Source organism: Pongo pygmaeus, chromosome 10 (genome assembly GCF_028885625.2).
Source record: "Pongo pygmaeus isolate AG05252 chromosome 10, NHGRI_mPonPyg2-v2.0_pri, whole genome shotgun sequence".
Classification (NCBI taxonomy): domain Eukaryota; kingdom Metazoa; phylum Chordata; class Mammalia; order Primates; family Hominidae; genus Pongo; species Pongo pygmaeus.
In genome coordinates, this window is record NC_072383.2 from 118,525,792 (window position 1) to 118,549,567 (window position 23,776).

Consider the following 23,776-nt stretch of genomic DNA (forward strand, 5'->3'; position numbering starts at 1 on the left):
CTTTCCAGCACCTGCAGTAGAGATGCCCAGCATTGGTTCTGAGACAGGAATGTCACAATGACACACAGACTTACCCATCCAGGGGATACCCAAGTGCTTCCAGGGTGGGTGGGAGCATGTGACATCTAGGCTGGGAACATGCACACTTCCCACTGGCACTGGATCCTACCAGAAGCCTGGAGAGCATTTTATAGAAAGTGCAGGTTGAAGTGATACATCACAGACTCCATTCAGAGTGCAAAATTGGATGGAGATATTAGGACATCTGTCAGGCCCCCCACATGGAGCTGGATTCTCTCAATGGGCAGAAACCAGCAAGATGTCTTTATAAGGTGGAAGCAGGGAGAAAAAGAGAGTCAAAAGCACCCCATACCCGTCCTCGGACCTAAATAACATTAACGAATATGAAATGAACACTCACTCTGCTCATGGCACCAACACTAAGTACGCTTCATGTCCCCATGGCAAACCTATCAGATAGGCGACCTTACACCTTCCACTTCATAGATGAGGGAATTGAGGCTGAAAGCAGTGAAATGTCTCATTCACACAACAAGCAAGGGATGAAACCCAGAGTTCAGCCCACGTCTGTCTGATTCCAAAGCCTGGACTTTGAATGGGTATGCTACAGTCAGTCCCAAAAAAATAGGCATATTTATATCAGTTCTAAAGTTAAAAGTTGAGCCAGGCGTGGTGGCTCACATCTGTAATCACAACACTTTGGGAGGCCGAGGCTGGCGGATCACTTGAGGTCAGGAGTTCAAGACAGGCCTGGCCAACTTGGTGAAACCCAGCCTCTACTAAAAATACAAAAACAAAATTAGCTGGGCGTGGTGGCAGGTACCTGTAATCCCAGCTACACAGGAGGCTGAGGCACAAGAATCGCTTGAACCTGGGAGGCAGAGGTTGCAATAAGCTGAGATTGTGTCACCGTACTTCAGCGTGGGCAACAGAAAGAGATTCTGTCTCAAAATAAATAAATAAATAAGTTAAAACTTGGAAAAGTTGACCACCCTCTGCCAGGTGTGAGCTGAGTGAACCTAAGAAGTAACCCAAGCATCATGATCATCATTTTCTTTACCTGTAAAATAATGAGTTATTGCTGGGGCTACATGAGAATGCTTGTCAGGCACTCAGAATAGTACCTGGAAGAGTAGATTCTCAGTAAAACCAATTATTTTACCTTTATTATTAGACAAGTCCATAACTCCTGCATAACCTAGCAAAGTCATGACTCTTAGAGGCAGGGTAGATAGTACAGTGGTCTAGAGGCAACCAGATATTGCTCCAAGTCTTAGATGTGTTTCTACCTTCAGAACCTCAGGAAAATAATCTAATCTTCCTGAATCCGTGTCTTCATTTGTAAAATGGGGATAATACCAGCTACCTCGTAGAGTTACAGTGAGATCGTGAGGATTTAATGAGATAATGCACATAAAGTACTCACATAGTTCTGGGAACACAAGAAGTGCTCTACAGAAAACAGGTTCCATTAGCAGTTGTCTACACTGTGCAGAAGGAATTGGTATAATCCCTGGCCATTTTAGTCTAATTCAATTCAACAAATGTTCACTGAAGACCTGCCAGGGGCAAGGCACTGTTTCAGGCAAAAGAAGGAAGACCTGGTCCTGTCCTTAATGAGCCTTGAACAGCTTGGCCAGACAACACTATTGAAGTGATTCAGTAGGGGACAAGAAGGAGACACAAATGAGCGGGCAGGCTGGGGTCTTGGCATACCAAGACTGAATACCAAGTTCAGGAGCAGCCATTAATTCTGAGCACACTGGGATGCTGTGAAGGTGTAAGCCGGTGAATGACATCATCCAACCTATGCTTTGGAAGAATTCCACCCTTTGTGGAGAATGGATTACAGCCAGGAAAACCAGAGGCAAGGGAATCAGTGAGGAGGCTACTGCAATAGTCCAAGCAAGAGTCCATGATGGGTGTCAGTGAGGACAGAAAGATGGGCATGGATGCAAGTGTCATCCTAGAGGCACCACTTGGAGAAATTGGCAACTGATGGGATGGCGGGGGAGGCAGAAAAGAATTTACGATGACTCAGCTTTCTTGCCTAGAAGGGTAGGGAAGGTGGTAGTTTCTTGCATAAAATGAGGAAGCCAAAACTAGCACCTAGTGGCTTACTGAGCGAGCGAGTGGGTCTGTCTATGTAGGAAGGGAACAGAGGATGGGATGGTGAGAAACTGGTAAAACATCCTGGTGATGAGGAACACAGTGTACGATGGGAGCAGGCCATGGGGAGGTGAGAACTAAAGTCAAGGAACTGAATGAGATCACCAAGAACCAACTAGAAAGATAACTGAGGATGGAACTTCAGGAGATGGTACGTACATTGCAAGAGCCTGATAGCAGCCACAAAAGAGAGAGAATGACACTCAGAGAGGTAGGAGGGAAACCAAGTGTCCATAATACAGAAGAGAAGAAAGTAGAAGGTTGTCCTGAAGAAATGTAGTATTAATGGTATCAAGTGGTGAGACGGAAATCACCAGATTTGGTGGTTAGGTATAATCAACGGCTTCTGAGACAGTCATTTCAGTATTATTGAAGAGGTGGAAAAAAGAGGTGTTGAGTGCAGGCTCTTCTTTCAGGAAGTTTGTCGGAGAGAGGTCAGGAGATGAACAGCAAGCAAAGCAAAAAGAACTGGGAGAAATTCACGTAGGCAAAGGAAGAGTTGCCAGACTGGCGCAGAGCTTGGGAACATGTAACGCCATTTAGTCAATGACTGTCTTCTTAAGGGATCCCAGGCAACCATGCAAATTAGCATGTGTAGGCCAGCAAAAAACACACTTGACAGATCTTCTGGAGCCTAATCTTCAGGACTGGGCTAGGATTGTCTGGATTAGATTTCCTAAAGGTATCTTTAAGACAAATGAGAAGGCGGTGGAATGGTCCTGCCAGGGCTGCAAGGCAGGCACGCACAGTCTAAATAGAGAACAGAATAAGGCAAGTAGGAGAACAAGCTGTGCTTGGCTAAGAGAAGGAAGAAATTGAATGAGCAAGAGGAGAGGAGAAAATCCAACACAACATACAGAGGCGAATGTTAAACATCTAATCCAGATAATGAAGGGATGGGAACAACACAAGGCACTTGAGAGCAATAACCATGGGCAGAAGCTAGTTAAGGTTTTTGAACTTGTCTGGGAAATACAGCAGATGCATGCCTTCATGTAGCAGAGAAGACTCTGTTATTGCTGCTATTTAAAAAATCAAATTGCAGGCAAGACTCTTTCCAATAGGGATCTAGGTAGCAAGCACAAGGACCAAGAGCCTTTGGCTGGATGTAGAAAGGAAAATACTTTTTAAGGGAAGATCCTCCAACCTCCAAGTATTTCATAAAAAGGAAACAGGACTGATTGGAGAGTTCAGGCTGTCTTCCACTGGTATCAGCCATCCCAGGACAGATGGGAGACAAACAAAAGTACAAAATGTAGATGTGAATAGACATAGATAGTAGAGTCATCAACAAAATGAGAGTTGCGGCCATAAGAATGATTTAGATGGATTAACCAAATGCTTATTAAGCAACTTGTGTATGATCAGCCTGAAGATATGGTGGAGAGTAAGGTCAGTGCAGTTTCCTCTCTTTGCCAAGCTTAAGCTTTAGCAAATAAGAACATTCAGGGAAAGAGTATATACGCGTGGGTTTATGTATGTGTGCGGGCACACACACACCAGATAAGAGTCTCTAAATGAAAAGAGGAAAAAATCTGAGAAATCCAAGAGCTATACAGTCTACCTACTCAATAAACACAGAGACTGAAAATGAATCCCAGCATTTAGACCTGCCTGTCAGCTCCCATCACACCCTGCCCCAACCTCATCATTCGTGATTCTCTACAAATGGCTTCCGTTTCTGACAAGCACATGAACCTGGGTACACCACACAAATTTCCCGTCTGTGGTGTTTATACCCACAGGGTTCAAATCTCAGCTAAGCCACTCAAAGCTACATAACTTTAGGCAAGTTGTTTGATCTCCCCACGCCTCAGTTTCCTCACATGTATGAGAATAATAATGGCACCTTCCTCTTGGGCTGGTTGTGGAATTTAAATGAATTAATCTGTGTAAAGTGGTTGGAACAGAGCCTAGAACGTAGTTGGTGCCCTGTAAGGATGGGCTGTTGTTAGCACCCTGCCCACCTGAAATTCCCTCTACCTTCCTCTCCACTGATCCAAATCCACTGTCTTTTTAAAAAGCCAACCCAAATATTTTACTTTCCATTAGTATGCTTATAAGCCCAGTCCCAGCACAAGTATTTACTGCTCCAGGAAAACCAGGATGAATAAGACCCAGCCTTGCCTTGAGATCACAGTCTACTTGGGGGAATGGACAGACATTCCAAGGAAGATCAGCAATGCAATTTAACAAGAACTGTGAAATGGCATTACCCATGAAGTGTCCCTCACTGGATTTTGCCTTACTCTGCTTACTCCCAAAGATGTCCAATTTGTACCATGATATTCTGCAGCAACGGTGTTTGCTTTACTTTCTCTCAGTTGTTTCAACATAACCTGCTTTGACTTGTTCAACTTGATGGGAAGGTACCCATTCTGGGACTGGACCTTCTAATTCTGTTCCCCAATCCACTCCTCCCCAACATCCACCTTTTACCAACAGGTATTTGGCAACTGCATATTAACCCTTTGTAGTTGGTCAGAACCATGAAGTGTCTCTAGCAGAAAAGTCCCAGGGCCTGGGAAGCTTGGTTTCCAATCTGGTATGACTTTGGACTACCTAATCATTGCTGAGTCCTTTCCATATTCTCTTGGTGTGTATAGGAGGACACTATACATACATGGACTAGTGTATTAGTAATAACAAAAATAACAACAGTGAACATTTATCAAGGCTTTTCCATGTGCCAGGTACTAGACCAAGTGTTTTACGTATTTCATCCAACCCCGCAAAAGTCCTGTAAGAAAAGTATCGCTGTCCTTCCACTTCGCAGTTGAAGAAACTGACATGCAGAGAAGCCCCAGTAGAGCAAGCAAGAGGCACCAAAAACTGGTTCCCCGAAAATTTGGGAAGCAATGGCAACAGCCACTCTTCCTTCCTCCATGGTGTCTGAATGGCTGGATCCATCGCTGTGTTTTCAGAACCACCCGAAAAGAAAGGAAAAATCCCTGAATCAAAAGGAAGAGAGCGCCCCTTCCTAAAAACAGCCTACCCAGACACCATCTTCCCACAGATTCCAGCCCCATCAAGATCCCATTACCCTCAGTGTTCTCCAACTCTTCCAAAAGCATACAACCAGCATGTTTAAAACAAAAACATAAAACCAACTGATTTTTACCTTCCACAGCAAGCTTGTCCAACCCACGGCCCCAGGGGCTGCATGCAGCCCAGGATGGCTTTTAATGTGGCTGAAAACTTACAAGTTTGTAAGCTTTCTTAAAACTTTATGAGATTTTTTTTTTTTTTTTTTTTAGCCCATCGGCTATCGTTAGTGTATTTTATGTGTGGCTCAAGACAATTCTTCTTCTTCCAATGTGGCCCAAGGAAGCCAAAAGATTGGACACCCCTGTTCTAGAGTTTATACTTATGGTTTGCAGAAATGCACGGCTTCACCAAGAACTTAAATGAGACAGTGCCTCAATCTAGAAGGAAAAACCTAAATAAATGTACCCCTTGCTAACGGGAAGGAAAAGAGCTGAGATCTATTTTATTTTTAAAACTTTAACATGCTGTTTTCTGTTACTACCCTACTATTGTCAAGTTCAAGCAAAGAAAGGCTCAGAGGAACAGCCAGGCATTCAGAGCTTGGGGATTCGGTTTGGGTTCTTGCTGGTTAAAAAGGAAAAGAAGCATCAGACAGCTACTCACTCTCCAAGACTAACTTCACCATAACCCCACCCCAAAGACAACCAAACCTAGTTCTCTAGAAACTCTCCAGCTCCCACCAACTCAAGCTGCAAGGAACTCCCACTACGCCTCAGCCATTGAAACGCTGTCATCAAGATTCTTGCTCAGCCTAAAATAATGATGCACTCAATGGCTTAAAAATAGTCTGGGGTCCCAAAATAAGGATCCCAAAAAACGAGGAGCTATCACAGAATTTAAATCATTCTCACTGCCAATTTCTCCACAAAAACTCCTCGTTCATTCAGCTCCACCTCCGAACATTTTATTCAATTCACTGGTAACAAATCTGAGGTCAATTTACCTAGCACAGTACAGCAGCATCTGCAATTTCCTCAGTGGTGTGAAGAACGAGTAACAGCACAGGTAAGCAATGTGTGTAAATAAAAACCTGTGATGCTGAAAACGGTGAGAAAAGAAAAAGAAACTCAGGGAGAAACACAGGGTCACTGGCGGCAAAGGTGGTACCCCCAGAAAATGTCTCCCCCTCTCTCCAAGTAAATTTTGTCAATAAAACTGCAGGAGCTGCTAAGTAATTTCATCACTGCCTCTCTTTAATTAGATTTCTAATTAATCACAATCTGATATGTCCAGGGTCATCTACATCCAACAGGTGGATGAATTTCTAAAATGATACTTGTAGGTATCACCCACAGGGCTGCCTACAGCAGAGTAGCCAAGTCCAATAGCAACATCACATAACAAGACACAAGATGAAAGAAAATCTTTCTGATTCCAACCCCGTTGCCAAGCTTTGAAAAAACGTTAAAGTTCCCCAACGATAGGAATACTCTGATGCCATCGTCCAAATAAGAAATACACAGTTTTATTTGCATGGACCTTTTTTGAAATAAGAATCTTATTAAACATTCTGTTGGGTCAGGAACAGCAGCTCATTTTGTGCTCTAAGGATATAGTTTAAACTACCAGAGGTGAGATAGCACATCTTCAAATACAATAAGCAATATAAACACTTCTGGAGGAAGGGATCATGAGTAAATTAAATCAACAAATATTTATCAAGTGCCTCAGCCTTAATACTGAGATGTCCTTGTCAGAGAGCTCCCTAAACTGAGCTTTCTGTGAGAAACAGAAAGATGTCATTCGAGTCTTCCTGAAAAATAAGCAATTAATCACACACTGCTTCAGATGAATTGCAATGCCTAAGATCTCCCATATCATTCTGCCTTTTCCCCTGAAATCTAACTCCCTCGAATCCTCCCTGGTCTTTCAGATCACTGACTAACACCCTAAGCAAGATTGCATTCTGACCCAGCGAGCCCACTGCTAACCAGAACTAGAACTCTCCACACATGTCCTTCCAGTCCAATGTGTGACCTTCAGTGTGCTGCGTGTGTCAAGGTTATGCTGCCCACTAACCATGCATCCTTCAACATCAGGCCTCCTCTTCTGCCCTGCTCTTTGATGCCAATGGCAAAACCTCCCAATCCTGCTGAGCCATTTCAAACCCATCTGATGGCACATTCAACAGCTAGTTAGCTCTCTGCCTCTCCCACCACCATCCAGATTGCTTTGGGGTTGTGGAGCAAATCAGACAGAGAGGCACATCTAACACTACCAAAATCCAACCCGAATTTGAAACCCAGCCCCCAGAGAGGGGATCAAGAAAGACCACTTCAACATCTTGCAACATAAAAACCTCTCTCACATTCAATCACAGCCCACAACCTTATTTCGTATCAAATGCCCAATTCCCCACAATACTCTGAAATCTTTTCAGGAACGTTACTGTCAAAATAGCACCCATGGGGAGACACCATCCAGGAACTAACATGACATCCCTATAAATCGATATCTAAGCTACAAATACCACAAAGAGGGAGAGATGCTGCCAAGAAGAATATCAAATTCTGCTCGTCTCCTAAGTGGGCAGCAACTAACCCAACATTACCCTCTGAGAACCTGAAAGTGCAGGGACCAGGGTGGCTAGCAAATAACACCATCAGTCCAAGATCTTCTGGGGAACTCACTCCTCTGAAAACAGAATGTCATTGTATCATGAGAGAATGAGGCAAGATACTGACCTCCCACATCCACAGAAGCTACTGTATTTTACAGAAATTCCAGGAGGCTCCTGGAAGCCTGGACCCTCTAATTCCAAGTGCTATGTTAATGCATTTTTCAATAGCTTTTATGAGAATGGAGAAAGACCTACCAGGTCAAGAGGTTTACAGTGATATTTATATTTCCATTTTCTAGTCTCCTGGTTTTTTTCCCCCTATGAAGCCCAGTTTCTGTGAATCAATGACTCGGCTACATCACACTCCCTCCTAGTGGCTCACAGTAACGGGGCTTTCTCTGGCCGCCAGCGCTCCACCAGCTCAGAGAGGCTCAGCTGCCAGATCCCTGATCTTGCAGCATACTTGGAGAGGAGCCGAGCACCATCTCTCTGCTAGAGCTCTGGTTCAGCCACTTGCAGCTCAGTTAAACCCATCAGGAAACCTCTAGCTTATGAGACAAGGTTTTTAGGATTCTTTATACGCCAAGATAGCAACCCCCATCCACCCACTTGAGAGACAGATACATAGATGGTTAGATAGATGGGCAGCTCATCTTAACTCCTGCACATTTCTCCTTTGACCGGGGATCTGCACTGCTGGAAATCTCCCACTCTCTCCCCTTTAAAGAAGACCAAAGATTGGAAAACTAACCCAAAGTACCCAATTGACAATTATCATACCACAAACAGGAACAGGTACCTTACACACTGCAAAATGAGAATATTAACTGGCTACCCCCGCAAAGCCCTAACAGGTAGACTGCTTTCCCAACGCAGGCGACTAGCAGCTTCCCTCCACTGCACTCCCCCACCTATTCCCCCACCCCCCACCACCACCTTTGGCTCCAAAAGCCTTGCATCAATGCAGATCCCTTTAGAAAGTCAAATTTTCACTTACTCAGATCTACCAAGAATCCCCAGTGCCTTGCTGTACGAAAACCCCACAAACGGCAGTTCTTCACCCGAGAAACCTGAGGGGCTCAGCTGGCACGGAGAGGATGAAACCCACGAATTCTTCTCTGGTTCATCAAAATTGGAGGTGTCATCGTCAGACTTGAGGGTGGGAACGAAGGGGGGAGGAGCTGGTTAAAGAAAAACAAGAAAGGAGGGGGGGAGGAAAAAAATTTCAGCCGGATTCAACACTGTTGCGGAGAAGATCGTCTTACTCCTTCGGCGCTGGCGATGGCACTGCAGCGCCTGCTTTCAATCTAGCTGGCAACCTCAGCTCCTACAGCAACAAGAGATTAACCCCTTCTCTGCCAACATGGCCACCAACCCGCAGACAGGCTGCCTTCCCGCCTGGGGTAAACTGAAGAGCAAACTCAAACAGGTCACCTGGGCCAACGAAAGCACTTGGGCCAACGAAAGCACTTGGGAAACTCGTGGGGAAGCCGCTCCTTCCTGCTGTTTCCAGAAGGCTCCTACAGAGCAGCTGCTGGCTAGTGCCAGGATGCTAGGAGACCTAAACCTACGGATTCCCTCCTCCAGACAGGTCTAAATTATTAATGATTAGCACTAATCGTTGAAATAAGATGGAACTTCCATATTTCGTGGATTAATCGGGATGAGAGGAAGGACCAGGAAAAGGGATGTGTGAGGTTCTGGAACTCCTGTTAGGATACCACTGCAGTCTACTTCATTCATACCCGGACAAGTCGACTCCGAGATCTTATTAACCACTTTTTTTTTTTTTTTTTTTTTAGTTCATTATGCATCTTCCCCAGCGCAATCATGCCCATCAAATCCACTGCAGTTTAATCAGCATAATGAAGCACCAGCCAAATAAAGTTCCTACCGGTGATCTACAGCACCCCTGCGCGCTGACGGTGGGAATGCATGGATGGACATATGCGGCTCCTACCTCCTTAGGGCTTCACTCCCGGCTGGGGGCGTGTTACATCCTCTCCACTTCCTGCCGACCTACTAAGCGCTCTCGGTCAGGGAGGTGGACACTCGTCCATCAGTCACCAGGAGGCTGCCCATCGCGGTGGGCTCCCAGGGGTGTCCCCAGCCAGAAGCGTTACCATGGTTGCAAGCTGAGGCGTCTGTGGCGGGCCAGCCAGGCGAGTTGGAGAGCAGAGCATCACATCCCCCGCAGTGCAGGCTGCATGCTCCCGGCTCCGTGCATGCGTGCGTGCTCTGGCTGTAACCCCACCTGGCTGCCGCCTGCGTGCCAGGGGCCAGTGCTGATCCCAGTGACAGAGCAGCATGAGTCACTGCCCGCCAGGGCTCGCTAGAGCTCCCCCTAGGACAGTTGTCACAGCCCTTCACAGCCCAGACTTCTTTTTAACTCCTCGTTTTCTGGACAAAGCTGGGTGCCAGATATGAGCAGCAAGCAGTCTGTTTTCTGCTTACAGACTCCAAAAAAATCTGGCTGTTTCCAAAGTTCCCCGATGACAACAACATCCAAGTGGCGCTGGGAAGTAATTGGAACAGGAAAGGGATGTGGAGGGGAGAGGAGATGAAGCCAGAGGTCTGGCTGTTCCTGAGAAGTACAAAAGAACATTCTCAGAGCTTCAGGTACATTGAGATGAGGTGAGAGAGTGAGGAAGATTTAAGATGTAAAATGTGCACTACCAGAAAATTATTTAACACCTCCAGCCTCTCAAGAGAATTTAAATCTTCCCTGTTAGTGTCAGAATCTACTTGCTTAATACTTTAAAAATTAGCTGATGGAAAGAAAAATTAGATTGAACGCTTCAGCCCACATCCCATGTGTACTTCCATCAACACAGGCTCAAATCCAATCTGATTTCAATTATCCAGTACATTTTTTAATAGCCAAAAAAAAAGTTTTAATGGAAATTGTATTTCATAAGGATCAAAAAGAGAAGTTTTCCTTCCTGAAATAAGGAAACTCAGATAAAGACTGAGGAAATTTATGGAGAGAGATTTGCAGATGATACTAATATGGAAGCAAAGTGGTTAATGGCAATTGTTCTGGAATCTCAGTTCAAATCCCAGCTCCACCACTTACTAGTTCTGTGACACTGGGTAAGTCACTTAACCTCTCTGAACCTCAGTTTTCAACATGGCAATATCTATTTCAATGGACTATTAGAAGGTTTAGATAAAATAATCCATATAAAAGTGTTTAGCACAGTTCTTAGCATACAGTAATCACTCCACAAAGATGACCTGCTATTATTGCTACTGCTCACATGATTAGGAGAGAACCTGCAGGTCTTGAAGGCTAGTGACATAAGCAGAATCTGTACTGAATGTTCTTCTTTCCTGCGCAGGGCAGAGACACATCCATGTGGATGTTTGTGTTAATCATATCATTTAATTCCTAGTAGAACTTTAATTCCTTTCCACTATGTACTAATTTATCTTTAGGAGACCAAAATAGAATTCCATTTCTGAGTGAGAAGTATAATTAATGGAGGGTAAAAGCCATCCTCAGTGAAATAATTATGATTTTGAAATCCCGTACTATAAAATAAGATTCATCTATAAAACTCTTGCCATGCTCAAAACCAGCTTAATGTGGTTGAGATTAGAAAAAGGGGCAGATAATCTTCAAGTTAAAAGGAAGAAGAAGTAGGCCAGGCACAGTGGCTCATGCCTGTAATCCCAGCACCTTGGGAGGATGAGGCAGGTGGATCACCTGAGGTCAGGAGTTCAAGGCCAGCCTGGCCAACATGGTAAAACCCCATCTCTACTAAAAATACAAAAAAATTAGCCAGATGTGGTGGCGCATGCCTGTAGTCCCAGCTACTTGGGAGGCTGAGGCAAGAGAATCGCTTGAACCTGGGAGGTGGAGGTTGCAGTAAGCCGAGATCGTGCCATTGCACTGCAGCCTGGGGAACAAGAGCGAAACTCCATCTCAATAAAAAAGGAAAGAGAAGTCAATGTGAAATATACTAGCTGGTAACAGGTAAGATATTCACAGCAAAGATTAAAAGCTAGGGATATAAACCTCTAGACAGCTAGTCGGTCAAGTACAACAGGAAAGTTTGAAAAGAAGGGCTTCTTAGGGCCACATTCAGGCAGAGGAAAAAGCCACAGCCTTAAGCCAAAAAGAAGTGGGGGAACTGGAAATATTCTGCCCTCCAGAAAGTGATGAGATGTTTACCCTTGTCCAGGGCCCTTGAGTGGGAAAGAAGTAAAGCAGATAGGAAGAAGCAGTAACCTCAGGTAGAGTGTCCACATTTACAGTATCCTGTTACAATTCAAGAAATTAACATGAATACCGGTCCAGGATCACTGAGCCCTTGGAGACTGGCAGATACAAGTGGAGAACAACTTGTGGGGGCGTTTTTGCAACCCAGGGCACACAGGATTTTCTCCCCACCCCAACACTCTCCTTCCAATCCCTACCAGAAATAAATTCACAATTAAAAAGTAAAAATCAACAACTACACTTTACGGGTACAACAACAGACACAGGAAATGGGAGAATTCGCCCTCCAAAAACTGCAGATAAAAGAACAATCTAAAATGAGCCATAAAATAAATTTTTATTATCAAGGTAAATTAGTAGAAATTCTTATCAAAGAACAAGACACTGAAAAAGAACCAGATACATTTGAAAGGAACCAAATCGAACTTCCAGAAATAAAAAATCTTGTTCTTGAATTTAAGGTTAAAAATTCACTGAATATGTTAAATAGCAGACTAGATACAGCTGAAGAGAAACTTAGTGAACTAGCAGTTAGATCTGAGAGAATCACATAGAACCTTGATACTTAAGCTATGGTCTATACACAGGCATTATCACCATCACTCAGGAGCTGGTTAGAATTTAATTCTCTAAGAATCTCAGGCCCTGCCCCATACCCATGGAATCAGCACCTACGTTGTAACAAGGTCCCCAGGTGATTCATGGGCACACCACAGTTCAAGAAGCATTTGTGTACAATGCAACACACAGAGACAAAGAGATGGAAAACATGAGCGGTCAGAAGACAAAGACAGAATGAGAAGATCCAATATACATCTAATGGGGCACAGAAAGAGAGATTAGAGAACTACTTTAAAATCTGGATGCTGCATTTTTTAAGGATTGTGTAAAATCTGGTCACGTCCAAAAACTAACAAGTATGTGATCACATATATCTTGGGGATATAATTCTTCTATTTCTTGTACCTTATATAAAACGTCTCTTTTTTGATCCTTACAAAATGTGATTTTTTTTTGCTTCAATAAAGGTATTTTTAGCTCACTGAAATCATATTGATCTTGAGTCTATGTTGATGGAGGTACACATGGCACCTCAGTACACAGCACAGTGCCAGGTACCTAGTAGGTGCACAGTAAATATTTGCTAAGCAAACATATAATTAAATAGCAAGAAAATAGGTCTTGTAAAGAGAGCACCTAACATAACACAGGCCACAAACAGGGTACTTGATGTTTGAATTAAATGAAGAGGTTTTAAAAGTCGAGATTGTTCTGTCTGAGAAATATGTTAATAAGTACCTACACTAATCATTTCTGATACAGTATTATGAAACCATCAGCTCCCCCCGCTGCCACATACCCACCACATTCACTAATGACAAATAAGAAATCATATAGTAAGACCTATTGTTCACTGGGAAAAGCCACTAAAAAAAAATAGAAAAACATATTTCCATATATATTTTTAAATATTTTAATAAATCAGCCTGTTTGAGGTAACATCAGAACACAGTCTCCTTAGTGGCAGAGGCTATACAAGTAACTTCTTGAGGTTGTTTTTTTTTTTTTTTTTTTTTCAGTTATAAGATAGCAGAATCAAGGCTTTCAGAAACAAAGAGCTATTTTAGGAGCTATAGTTAATTTCTCTTCTATAAATTCTCTCTCTCTCTTTTTTAATCCTAACATTCATTAAAAGCTTTTGGGGGGAAAAAATTATCATCCTCAAAAATATTCGGAAAAAAACAAGGAAAGAAGAACCAAATGGATTTGTCCTCTTGGGACTCCTTCTAACATGCTCCTTTGAACTCCAGCTGCCTCATTCCCACCTTTAATTTTTTAGCATAGCCCACTAACACCTCAAACAATACCTGGCTGTCCTTATTTAATGTTTAATATCTATTTTTTAAGAGAACAAGAACCTTACCTGGGGGATAATTATTTAGACCTAACGTGCCATTCCACGCAACATACCACTTCAGGAAACCCAGGAAATGATATGCTTCAGAGTACCCAATGTATTCATGAAGAACTAGCATATTAAAAAAAAAAAAAAAATACTGAGCCTAGTAAAACTCCTAAGACTTTTAATCATCACCATGGATTGCAGAAATGGGAGATGAATAAGAGCCAGCACTGTGTCATAAAGGATGAAGGCACATAAATAATTATTGTGTGATGCTATAATGCATCAGGACTGTGCCTAGAATACAGTGGGCACACGCTAATATTCAACCAAAAACACGTTCAACTTCCTTCTCTCTACCATGATGTCTCTCACCCTTTTAAAAAAATGTTAATTGACTAATTAGACACTATGTTCAAATTTAAAGGAAGAGTACCAAAAAAATAGCTATCTTCCAGTTGCTTAAAATGTAGAGCACTAATGTGATCATACTTATCAATGTTATGAAGACAGAACTGTGAAATAAATGAAGAGGAGAATATGTGTGTTGCTTAGAGGTCAAGATATGGGTGTGAAAAGCAGAGAATACATAAACTGGCTGATGGCAAGTTTTGCCAGTGGGGAATGCAGTACTTTTTTGCAAGTTCCTGCAGGAAAGTGTCACGGAGGGGATTTAATCTCAAGAGCTGGTTAAAAGGTACCTTCATGGGCTGGAGTGGGGAAAAGTGCTACTTTAGAAAAGCCCCAGAAGCCAGAGCAATGGCCCAAGAGCGTAGTGAATAATGAGGCCGGGAAGAAAGTGAAAGTGAAGTCTTGGTGGATTGACAGATGTAAAACCAGAGTGCTGGGTTAGTGTCAGTACTGAGACGGATACAATCATTTCAATAGTGATGGGTGGAAGAGGCTAGTGCTAGAAACTCTAAAAGACAAGTCTACAATAGTCAACATGGCAAATTCTACACTAAGCAAATGATAACAGAAACAGAGGATGGGATTAACAGGAGACAGGTTTGAAATATTATGAGATATATATATATATATATATATATAGGTTTTCGTCCACGGTTCCTGGCTCATGACTCCCATAGTCCTTGTTACAATCTTTTGTTATTTAGGGGTGCTTTAGGCTTTAGAAGCAGGCCTTGAAAAACAGAATCTCTCTCTCTCTGACCTCCTCCTGCCCTCCTTTCATCTACTCAAGGCAGGACTCTAATCTTCCCCCACCTTTCTGACTTGGAGCTGGCCATAAAGAAATTTCCTCTGCCTTGTCTGATTGTAGGTCAGAAGACCCCATTTCAGAAGGGGTCCTGCCCCATAACCTGGAGGAATTAATGCTACAGAGAGGCCAAGAAGGATCTGAACAAACAGGCCTTGCTGGGATTCCTCACTCAGCCTATGAGGATTAGATCATAGCCTTTTCGTGCAATCCCATTTCTACATGGTTGTTGATCATGCCTATCCAATGGCGTCTCCATGAAAGGCCCCAAGAGGACAGGGTTTGGAGAGCTTCCGGATAGCTGAACACATGGAGGTTCCTGGAGGGCGACCAGGGAGGGCGTGGAAGCTCGCAACCCTTCCCCCACACCTCGCCTTATGCATTTCTTCATCTTTATCCGTTGCAATGTCCTTCAGAATAAACCAGTAAATGGGTTTTCCCAAGTTCTGTGAGCAGCTCTAGCCAATTAATTGAACTCAAAGAGGGGGCTGTAGGAACCCCAATTTGAAGCCAGTCAGTGAGAAGTTCCAGAGGCCTGGACTTGCAACTGGTGCCTGAAGAGGGGACGTTCTTGGGGACTGAGCCCTCCGCCTGTGGGATTGAGCCCTATCTCCAGGCGGATAGTGCCAGAACTGAACTGGAGGACACCTAGTGGTGTCCACTGAAGAACTGACTGCTTGCTTGGTGGTGACCACATATTTGGTCACAGAAGTTTTCTATGGTGTTGACAGTTGCGGTGTGAGAGTGGAGGAAAGACAGTTTAAGTTTTTCCACATTCAGGTTATAGAAAGAAGTGGCAAAATGTGGCTGAGCATAGTGGCTCACACCTGTAATCCCAGCACTTTGGGAGGCAGAGACAGGCAGATCATTTAAGGTCAGGAGTTCGAGACCAACCTGGCCAACATGGTGAAAGCCCATCTCTACTAAAAAGAAAATACAAAAATTAGCCTGGAGTGGTGGGGTGCTCCTGTAATCTCAGCTACTCGGGAGGCTGAGGCAGGAGAATCCCTTGAACCTGGGAGACAGAGGTTGCAATGAGCCGAGATGGTGGCACTGCCTCCAGCCTGGGCAACAGAGTGAGATTCCATCATCTCAAAAAAAAAAAAAAAAAAGTGGCAAAATCTGACAACAGATGTTAGAGCAGAGATTTTGATAGGAGCTCTTATGGGAACAACTCTGAGAGAAAAGGCTGCAATGGGAAGAAGAGGAAGATATCCCATATCGAAGTCTCATGGGAATGAACGAAGAGAACAGATTAGGGGATCAGCAAATAGAGCTGGCTACTAAATATACATAAGTAATTGATCCCAAGAGAACAGATTACATTGCCTAAAGCCTCAGACAAGCCCCCTAGTTTCTCCCCTCCCACTAGGAAGTGGTCAGGCATGACTTGCCCACACAACACACTGTATATACGAAGTTCAAGACCGGGCCTGGTGGCTAACACTTGTAATCCCAGCATTTTAGGAGGCCAAAGCAGGTGGATCACTTGAGTCTAGGAGTTCAAGACCAGCCTGGGCAACATGGCAAAACCCTGTCTCTACAAAAAATACAAAAAATTAGCCGCGTGTGGTGATGCACATCTGCAGTCCCAGCTACCGGGGAGACTGAGATGGGAGGATCATCGGAGCCTGGGAGGTCAAGGCTGCAGTCAGCTGTGACTGCATCACTTCATTCTAGTCTGGGTAACAAAGCAAGATTCTCTCTCAAAAAAACAAAAAAGGTAGTTCAGAAAGAAAACAAAGGAGATCCAGTTTGCAACAGACTTAAATAAACTAAAAATTATCCCATCTCTTTGCCTCCCCAAAAAGTCATAAAAATACTTCAGAGTAACATTGATTTGGGCTGGTGATCAATTTTTACAATGCTGTCTTTAAAGTCAATGAATAAGGAAGCCAGCATTCCCAAAGTAGTCTTCCATCAATCAATCTAAACAATGCCAGGGTCTGGCTGCCAACAACTAAGCAGATAACCTCTCTGGTGGTGGATTTCAATGGAGATGTGAGCTCTAGGCTGGCTCTCGCCATACCCAAAAGCCATGTTCCTATGAGGCTGCTTAATATTAAGTTTTTGGTAATCAACTTATGTTTCCCCAAAGATTCATACTTTTAGAGATGCTTTCCCTCACTTCTGGATTGCACTTTAACCAGACTTCTTAACATTTTAGCTTTACTTTGTTTTTTTCTCTCCCTCTCAGTCTAGGTACTCAGCAATCTGTGAAACACCTACATAGACTAGAAATACTCAGAAGAGGAACGTTTCAAATTGCAACTAGTCATGAGTGCATTTCTTTGCAAAGCTGAATTTGGATATACCCAGTTTTTCACTCTGGTGGATATTCCCCAGGAATTTTTTTTTTTTTTTTTTTTGAGACTCAGTCTCGCTCTTTTGCCCAGGTTGGTGCAGTGGCGTGATCTCAGCTCACTGCAACCTCCGCCTCCCGGGTTCGAGGAATTCTAATGCTTCAGCTTCCCAAGTAGCTAGGATTACAAGCACCTGCCACCATGCCTGGATACTTTTTTTGTATTTTTAGTAGAGACAGGGTTTTACCATGTTGGCGAGGCTGGTCTCGAACTCCTGACCTCAAGTGATCTGTCTGCCTTGGCCTCCCAAAGTGCTGGGATTACAGGTGTGAGCCACCACATCTGGCCCAACCAGGACACATTTAAATAATAGCAAAGGAGCTAGTTCATCACCTGCTTGCTGTAGGCCCAGGCAACCTTCCCTTTCAGCACCTTCCGCCAAGAATTACCTACACCCAATAACACATCAGACTAGATTCATTCTTTGCTGCCTTCCCGATCTCTTTAGTTTCCTTTTACCTCTTTAGTATCCTTTTCTCCAACTTTTTTTTTTTTAGAGATAGGGTCTCACTCTGATACCCAGGAGGGAGTGCAGGGGTGCAATCATAGCTCACTATAAGCTTGAACTCCTGGGCTCAAGCAATCCTCCCACCTCAGCCTCCCAAGTAGCTGGGATTACAGGTGCACACCACCATACCCAGCTAGCTTTTTTTATTATTATTTTTTGGTAGAGACAGGGGTCTTGCTATGTTGCCCAGGCTAGTCTTGAACTCCTGGCCTCAAGTGATCCTCTCACCTCGGCCTCTCAAAACTTTTCTCCAACAGTGAAAAGATTTATTCTTAATTTTTTTTTTTTTTTTTTTTTTTGAGATGCAGTCTCGCTCTTTCACCCAGGCTGGAGCCATCGCACCCGGCTAGTCTCACCCTTCTACTCACTCCTCCGATAAGGAAGAAGGAGGTTATCTGGCTCATGAAAAGTAGACATTTATTTGGCCATGTTTTACTAGAAGGCAGAATTACTATGTCTTGAAAGTAAGGGCCAAACTTAAAACTTCCTCTTTTACTGCCTAGGCATAGGCGTAGCAGGCACTCAACCAAACGAACACTCTTGTCCTCCTTATTTCCATCAGGCCCCCTGTTGTGGCAAGGCCCCCCACCCTGTTCATGAGGGAAGGCCACCATTCCTCTCTGTTGGTAGGATGGGCAAATTTACCAGAGCCCTGCATCAGAGCTTACTGGGTGCTTGCCCTGCCAAGAATAAAGTGGGTATTTTGGTCTCTATCTGGCTATCTGTTCTTTGTGTGTGTCCTTTATAAGTCAGAATTTTGAAGTGCTGGAAGGGCGGTCTTAGATCCCAAACTGCCAATGCTGTAGTTGAATGTTCCATCACCACGGATGAACAGAGTTGGCTATATTTATTTTCTCTGAAGTGAGACACCAGAAATCATTTCCAAACTCTCAGTCATGAACCACCTGGGCCTCTAACTCTTTGTCCTGAGGCTTTCATCTCTTTTGATTCCTGCCAACCGCCCTTTTTAGTTCTATCCAAACTTCACCCTCATAAAATGAGCATAACTGCAATCACCACTCTCATAGAATTGATTAGAAAGTTGGCTGCTGAATATAGTCCCAGATGTTTAATATAATTTTGAATCTTTGGCCAAATCATTTCCACGTTTGCTTGGTTGTGAAAGGTTTTCCTGCAAGTGAGAATTTAAGGGTTGAAGACTCCAATTTACGGGCTCTCCAACAAACCCACTCTGTTTCCCATCTTCCCCCAAAAAAGGCATTAATTTATCTCACTTAGAATTGATTTACCAAACTTGGATTTGGCATTGCACTGCTGGCTTGCACTAAGAGGCCCGGAAGGAAGCAGTCCTATGGAAATGCCAGGGTATGTTTCCAAGGGATGGGGCCCACCAGGTCACGGGGGGTCTCATTTATGGGAAACCCAGTGATGAAATTCCTCAGGGCTCAGTATTCAGAAAATTGGGTCTCCTCTGAGCAGAGCATTCTGGACTTTTTTTTCAATGGAATGGGGCTCTTGTAGCTGTTCATATTCTCCTTTCTGCTTTGGTCACTGGGAGACTGAGAGTCCCAAATCACTCTTCCTTTGGCAATTTAACAGGAACTTCCTTGTTTTTACTTTTAACCCTGACATTATTTCCCTATCCTCATACTCCTTTCATCTAGATTTCTCTATTTATTCATTGTTATATTTTTAATATTGCAATTATTTCTAGAGTCAGTTGCCCTCAATTTATCTTGGAATAAAGTAGAATATTACATATTTTTGACATCTCTGGAAGTACCTTCTAAATTCAGACTAACAGGGGAAAATCCTATAATCCTAATTCATAAGCATTTAGCTCTTTTTGGCCTATTTTTTCTTACCAATAATTTATCTTCTAAAAACAGAACAGCCCCCAAGAGACACATAAGTATTTGCCTACATATCCCATAAGAGATTATAAGAGCTACTGACTATAGCTCTTCATTACTCCTTTTTCGTTTTAGTAGGTGGCGCCCACACACTCCTGGTCTAGTAAGTTGAATTTCTACCATCACTACTTTACCATCCCATCCTTCTTGCTCCCCTTCCCATCCACGCTGATACTTCAAACAGACCCAACTCCTCTTCCCCACTTCCTCCTGCCCCTGAAGTAAGTGAGTGTCCAAAAGGAAGACACATTTAAGGGCCAACCAAGCCTAACAGAGAAGCATGTCTACCATCTTCATGGAACTAGCTTAGAAAACAAAACATGACCAGATAACCCTTCAAATGACAGGAAGCCCCAAACAAGAAGAACTTTAAAAGGCCCCAAACAAATGAATACACAAACAAGATGAACTTTAAAAGGCCCAAAACATCACGCCTGTAATCCCAGCACTTTGGGAGGCCAAGGCGGGCGGATTACCTGAGGTCAGGAGTTCAAGACCAGCCTGGCCAACACGGTGAAACCCTGTCTCTACTAAAAATACAAAAAAATTAGCCAGGCGTGGTGGCGCATGCCTGTAATCCCAGCTACTCAGGAGGCTGAGGCAGGAGAATTGCTTGAACCCAGGAGGTGGAGGTTGCAGTGAGCCGAGATCGTGCCACTGCACTCCAGCCTGGCTGACAGAGGAAGACTGTCTCAAAAAAAAAAAAAAAAAGGCCCAAAACAAATACGTACGTGCGTGCTCACATACCACATACATACACATACATACACACACACACACACACACACACACAAAATGCATAAGCCATTGAGGTAATGCAATTCTAAAGGCAGGATACTAAATAAAATAAATGAAAAAATAATGTCAAAACCATGATATTAGCTGTGGCCTTGTTAAAAAAAAAAAAAAAAGCCATAAGGGGTTTTCATTTGAGAAGAACACTGCTTATCAGAAACCAATGGCTGAGTGGCAGATTCGAAGGATAAGCATGGTAGGGCCATGCTTAAATGAATGAAGTATAAAGATTGCTTCATTCATTTCAATGATGCAGGAAAATAATCTGCCAATAAAAATTACTGAATTTGGCCAGGTGCGGTGGCTCATGCTTGTAATCTCAACACTTTGGGAGGCTGAGGTGGGCGGATTACCTGAGGTTGGGAGTTCAAGACCAGCCTGACCAACATGGAGAAACCCCATCTCTACTAAAAATACAAAATCAGCCAAGCGTAGTGGCGCATGTCTGTAATCCCAGCTACTCGGGAAGCTGAGGCAGGAGAATCACTTGAACGCGGGAGGCAGAGGTTGCGATGAGCCGAGATCACGCCATTGCACTCCAGCCTGGGCAACAAGAGCAAAACTCCATCTCAAAAAAAAAAAAAAAATTACTGAATTCTTGGGAGGCAGCATAAAGATGTTGTTAAGAGGATAGACTGTGCTAGTGTTATAGGAGCATAGAATATTCTGGAAAGTTCTATGAGAAACTGACAATAGTGGTTTGCTTGAGGGAGAGGGGTTGGGCGTGGGGTGGGAAGGAGGCATTTTTCACCATATAACCTTCTGTATAATATGAATTTTCTGCTATGGGCTATACCACTTTTTCAAAAAAACAAAGGCAAAGAGAATTTAGAGTAAGGGAGACCTGAGTTTGATTCCTACCACTGCCAACTTCGGGCTCCATGACCTCATTTGTATTGTGGACTAGTGATAGGACCTGCCTCACAGAGGTTTGGGGAAGAATAAATGGAACAATAATAAGCATAAAGCACTTTGCAGAGCTCCTGGCACATAGTAGGCACTCAATAAATGGCATGGTAATATCATACATGTATAAACACGTTAGTGAAGAACACTTATTCCATCCTTAATTAAAATCCAATATGGGACAACAGTAAAGTGGGGTTCGGGGAGTCAAGGAAATGTCTTTTTGCTATCAGAAGGCAGAGATTAGGTCAAACCACCATTTTGAAGTATATGAAGGATGTAATGTCTGTCTAAGAGAAAAGCTTTAAATTCCTCAAAGCAAGGCCAAAAACCCAGCAGTTCTAAGCAGTCTCATTCACCCATAGGAGTCCTGAGCCAAAAAGTGGCCTCCCCATACCTCAAGCCCGAAGACAAAAGGAGGAAGACCCACAAAGATGAGCAAGAAACTCTGAGGCTAGCATCTAATTTCTTCCTCTTGCTGGGCTTCACAACTCTAATATGCACAGAAATCCCCTGGGGATCCTTATTAAAATGTAGCTTCTGACTAAGAAGGCCTGAGTCTCTGAAGCTCTAACAAGCTCCTAGGTGATGCCGATGCTGCCAGTCCAGGGACCACACTCTGAGTAGCAAGGTCCTACTGCCTCCACGTAATAGTTTTGCTGTTCGTTAACAGTTACAGTGGCAGTATTGAGAGATTCAGATTACTGTGATGTTCCCTCTCCTGATAATAACCTGGCCAATTCTTCTAAATCAATGGTTCTCAACTGAAGGTGACTGTAGCCCCCAAGGGGAGACTGGGCAATGTCTAGAGTCATTTTTGGTTGTTGCAACTGCAGGGGGAGGGTGCTACTGGTATCCATGGAGAAAGGACAGCGATGCTGTTCAACATCCTGCAATTCACACAACAGCCCCCACAGCAAAGAATTATCTGGCCCCAAATGTCAACAATGCCAAGGCTGAGAAACCCTGTTCTAAATAAACAGAAAACAGGACACATCCTGAGTCTTCTCAATTCATCTTGAGACTAGAAATCCCAAGATTAGAAGTGGGCCATGGATCCAACATTGTCCTTTCCCAGGCTAGATCTGAGACATGGGGAGAGTTATAGGTTAGCAGGACGCTGCACGTGGGGAAGGGATCACCAGGTCACAGCCTTTGGTCTGTATTTTGCTTAAAATCAAGCACATGTGAGGCTGGGCACGGTGGCTCACGCCTGTAATCCCAGCACTTTGGGAGGCTGAGGCAGGTGGATCACGAGATCAGGAGATCGAGACCATCCTGGCTAACATGGTAAAACCCCGTCTCTACTAAAAATACAAAAAAATTAGCCGGGTGTGGTGGCGGGCACCTGTAGTCCCAGCTACTCGGGAGGCTGAGGCAGGAGAATGGCGTGAACCTGGGAGGCAGAGCTTGCAGTAAGCCGAGATCACGCCACTGCACTCCAGCCTGGGTAACAAGAGTGAGACCCCGTCTCAAAAAAAAAAAAATCAAGCACATGTGGTTCAGCAAACTAGTGAGGTGAGGCCTACGAAGCATTAAACTTCGCACCATTTGGAGGTACAGCAATTTAACAGGACTACAGCTCTATTCAAGCAAAAGACCAGTTAGGCTGTTAGACTCTAAATTCATTGAAGGTAGGGCCATACCCAAATGTGTTCATCAATGGAGCCACAGCACCTGACATTGCACTTAACATACTGTAGAAATTCAAATATCAGAATGAATCATCAATTCAAAAATTCCTGCAGTTCTAGGCTGGGCATGGTGGCTCATGCCTGTAATCCCATCACTTTGGGAGGCAGAGGGAGGATGATCCCTTGAGCCCACAAGTTTGAGACCAGCCTGGGCAAAGATGGCAAGACTCCATCACTTAAAAAAAATCCAATAATTCCAAATGTTCTTAAATAGATCTAGAGATTAAATCACTCTCTAGTGTGACATGGTTTATTATTTGCCATCATCACAAATATTATTACTAATAACAATAACTTATGCAAAGGCATATATAGTATTGTAGAAAGAGCATGGGCTTTGGAATCACATAGACCTCCACCCAAATCCAGAATCCCTTATTCACTTGCCATATGACCTTGGCCAAGTTACCACGGTATCCACATCTGTAAAATGGGTATAATAATCCTTACATTTGACAGAAGTGTTTTGAAGGAGCATAGTGTAATATACTTGA

The 23,776-nt window shown here is 43.6% G+C and overlaps 1 protein-coding gene across 11 annotated transcripts in view; it reads right to left on the reverse strand.

The window, feature by feature from the left end:
* CIT (citron rho-interacting serine/threonine kinase) overlaps nt 1–23,776 on the reverse strand; it is a 189,838-nt gene that overhangs the window by 109,421 nt on the left and 56,641 nt on the right. For all 11 annotated transcript variants that reach the window (XM_054443447.2, XM_054443446.2, XM_054443445.2 and 8 more), the window contains exon 10: nt 8,796–8,979. In XM_054443447.2, coding sequence (XP_054299422.1) covers nt 8,796–8,979 — 184 coding nt within the window. The remainder of the gene's footprint in view (nt 1–8,795; nt 8,980–23,776) is intronic.